The sequence below is a fragment of the Arachis ipaensis genome, chromosome B10, assembly GCF_000816755.2.
Source record: "Arachis ipaensis cultivar K30076 chromosome B10, Araip1.1, whole genome shotgun sequence".
NCBI lineage: Eukaryota > Viridiplantae > Streptophyta > Magnoliopsida > Fabales > Fabaceae > Arachis > Arachis ipaensis.
In genome coordinates this window covers 15,360,789-15,363,106 of record NC_029794.2, presented here as the reverse complement: position 1 = coordinate 15,363,106, position 2,318 = coordinate 15,360,789, and the positions used below count along the sequence as shown (strand labels likewise).

Sequence of the window (2,318 nt, the reverse complement as noted above, 5' to 3'; positions counted from 1 at the left end):
TAGAATTACTTCGTCATTTTACCAATCATTTAGAGTTTACTAAAAGTCTAATTAGGTCTCATCGTTTTGTACTTTGGAATATCTTGGGCTTGGAAAGACTAACGATCAAGATTTGCCAAGTAATGAAGCAAATAAGTTAATATCGATTGAACATTGAAGGGTATCTTCCTATCCTTCCTGCTTCGATCCTAATGGCCATGTCGCAGGGAATAAACTTAGAGGCAGTTGGAGAAGATTAAACTTGGAGGCACTTGGAGCATGTCTTTTTTTTAAGGTTTTCTAGTTGGAGGCACTGATGGTTTTGTCTCTTTAGTAGTGTTGATGAGCCAATTTTAAAGAGCACATTTATCAAAAAGGCTTAAATTTTAACACCCACTTATCTTTTATCTAATCCCATCCTTAACTACCAGGATAGTTCACGCAACATTCAGAAATCAGAAGGTACTCTATTTATCGTCGATATATAACTCATATAAGGATGGATTTGAAAGACAGGTTTTGACTAACATTAGTAACACTAATATATCAGTTCAAAATTTAATCCCCTTAAATTTAATCAAGTAAATTTAATCCCCCTATTATGTCCCTAATCATTTGTATAGTTAATTTCAAAATTTTCCAATTCGCCTTCAACTAAAAAGACGACTTCTTACAAAGCGCAACAGAAGAGTCTGGCCATCCACCAATATATCAGTTTAACATCACAGCCAAAAGATGGGGGAAGGAAAAAAAAAATAGACCATGCCATTTGAAACTCATAAGGACTATTAGCAGCATCATGATGAAAATAAAAAAAGACACTTGGAATCTAAAGATACTAGAACTTTAGCATATATGGGGTTGCATCTATTATGGTTACACACCACAAAAGAAGCAATACCCTTCTTTCTATTCCTTCTTCTTTTGTGAATCTTTCTGTTGTCCCCTCTTTCGGATTCCGAGGCAAAACCGCAGGCGCCAAGCATCAACAATGGACTCAGGCAATGAGTATGCTAAGGCCCAGAGAATGGTGTGAGGCCAGTATGGTGTGCAGCGAGGTTCATAGCCTATCCATCTCACACCAGCTTTGGCATATCCATCAGTTGACGGGACGAAGAATGAAGATCTTCTAATTGATGCCATCTTTGTTGCCACATATAATGGAACCTGCATCAGAAAAATCTCAAATCAGAAATGGAAAAAAATTCACAGGAAAAGATCTTAGCCGTAAAAGCAAACCAACCCATTTCAATATGAGAGTCAACTGAAATATTTCATAAATAAATTAGTTAGGTAGACAGGTTTCCAACTTTTAGAAGTTAACAAGAAAAAAAGGGTGGAGTGAGGGAAAGGAAAAGATGAAAATAACAAAGGCATCCAAGAATATTGAATTGCACTATGCATCAACCTAATAAGATTCGCGATCGTCGACAACGTTTTCCAGTTTCTAAATCCCATTGACGACGGAATCATATGCAACATGTCAATTTCTAAGAGCATAGGACAAAAACAGAGCACCATAGCAACTTCATGTGAATAATAAAGAAATTTATGAAACAAAAATGTTCCAACAGTGGCTAAAATGGTTTAACATTTGCTGCTTTCTTGTCATCTTTTCATAAAACAAGTTCCACACAAGGATCGAATACTAAACAGAATTAATCATAACACAAGATGACATGAAGTCCTCTGCTTGCAGCAAATTTTAATAGCCACAGTTATTTCAACTCAATAAATAAATAACATACAAGTGAAGGAAGTTCTCAGTTTTCTCCATCTATGGTTTATACAAGGAAGAAGTCAAACCATCTTTTGCTTCAATTTTGTACAATAATGAAATTGAATTGAATTCAGTTTAGGCTAAGAACACCACTTTCAAGCAAACAAGAAATCAAAACGTACTAAAAAACAAGAACTCAATACCTGACACTGAACATCAATTCCACTCTTCTTGTACTCCACATACAAAGATCTGGAAAATTGATCAATGTACCTGCACCAAGACAATAAAAAACCTCCTTTTAACCCATATAAGTTAACATATCATACAATACATATAATATTCATATTATGGTAGGACTACTTCTGCAAATGGATTTTTTTCATTTTCTTTTTATTTTACCAATCCATAAGGTTCGATCTCGACTCTCGTCTCTCGAGACCATGCTTAAGGGTTCTCAAACAAGCATTTACTGAAGCAACTATGGTACTAAAATTCCAATCTAGTCAAAGGAAGTTACAAGTTACAAAACCAAATATCACATAAAAAATGTGACAGCATAATAATAATAATAATAATAATAATAATAATAATAATAATAATAATTAAAACACAAAAG

General features: G+C 34.3%; 1 protein-coding gene across 1 annotated transcript in view; it reads right to left on the bottom strand.

Moving 5' to 3' along the window:
* The window catches only part of LOC107623429 (very-long-chain 3-oxoacyl-CoA reductase 1), a 2,702-nt gene continuing 1,018 nt past the window's right edge, over positions 635 to 2,318 (bottom strand). The window contains exons 2-3 of the mRNA XM_021114872.1: positions 1,903 to 1,973; positions 635 to 1,146 (exon numbers count right to left, since the gene is read on the bottom strand). Of these exons, the coding sequence (XP_020970531.1) occupies positions 889 to 1,146; positions 1,903 to 1,973 (329 nt within the window). The 3' untranslated portion in view covers positions 635 to 888. The remainder of the gene's footprint in view (positions 1,147 to 1,902; positions 1,974 to 2,318) is intronic.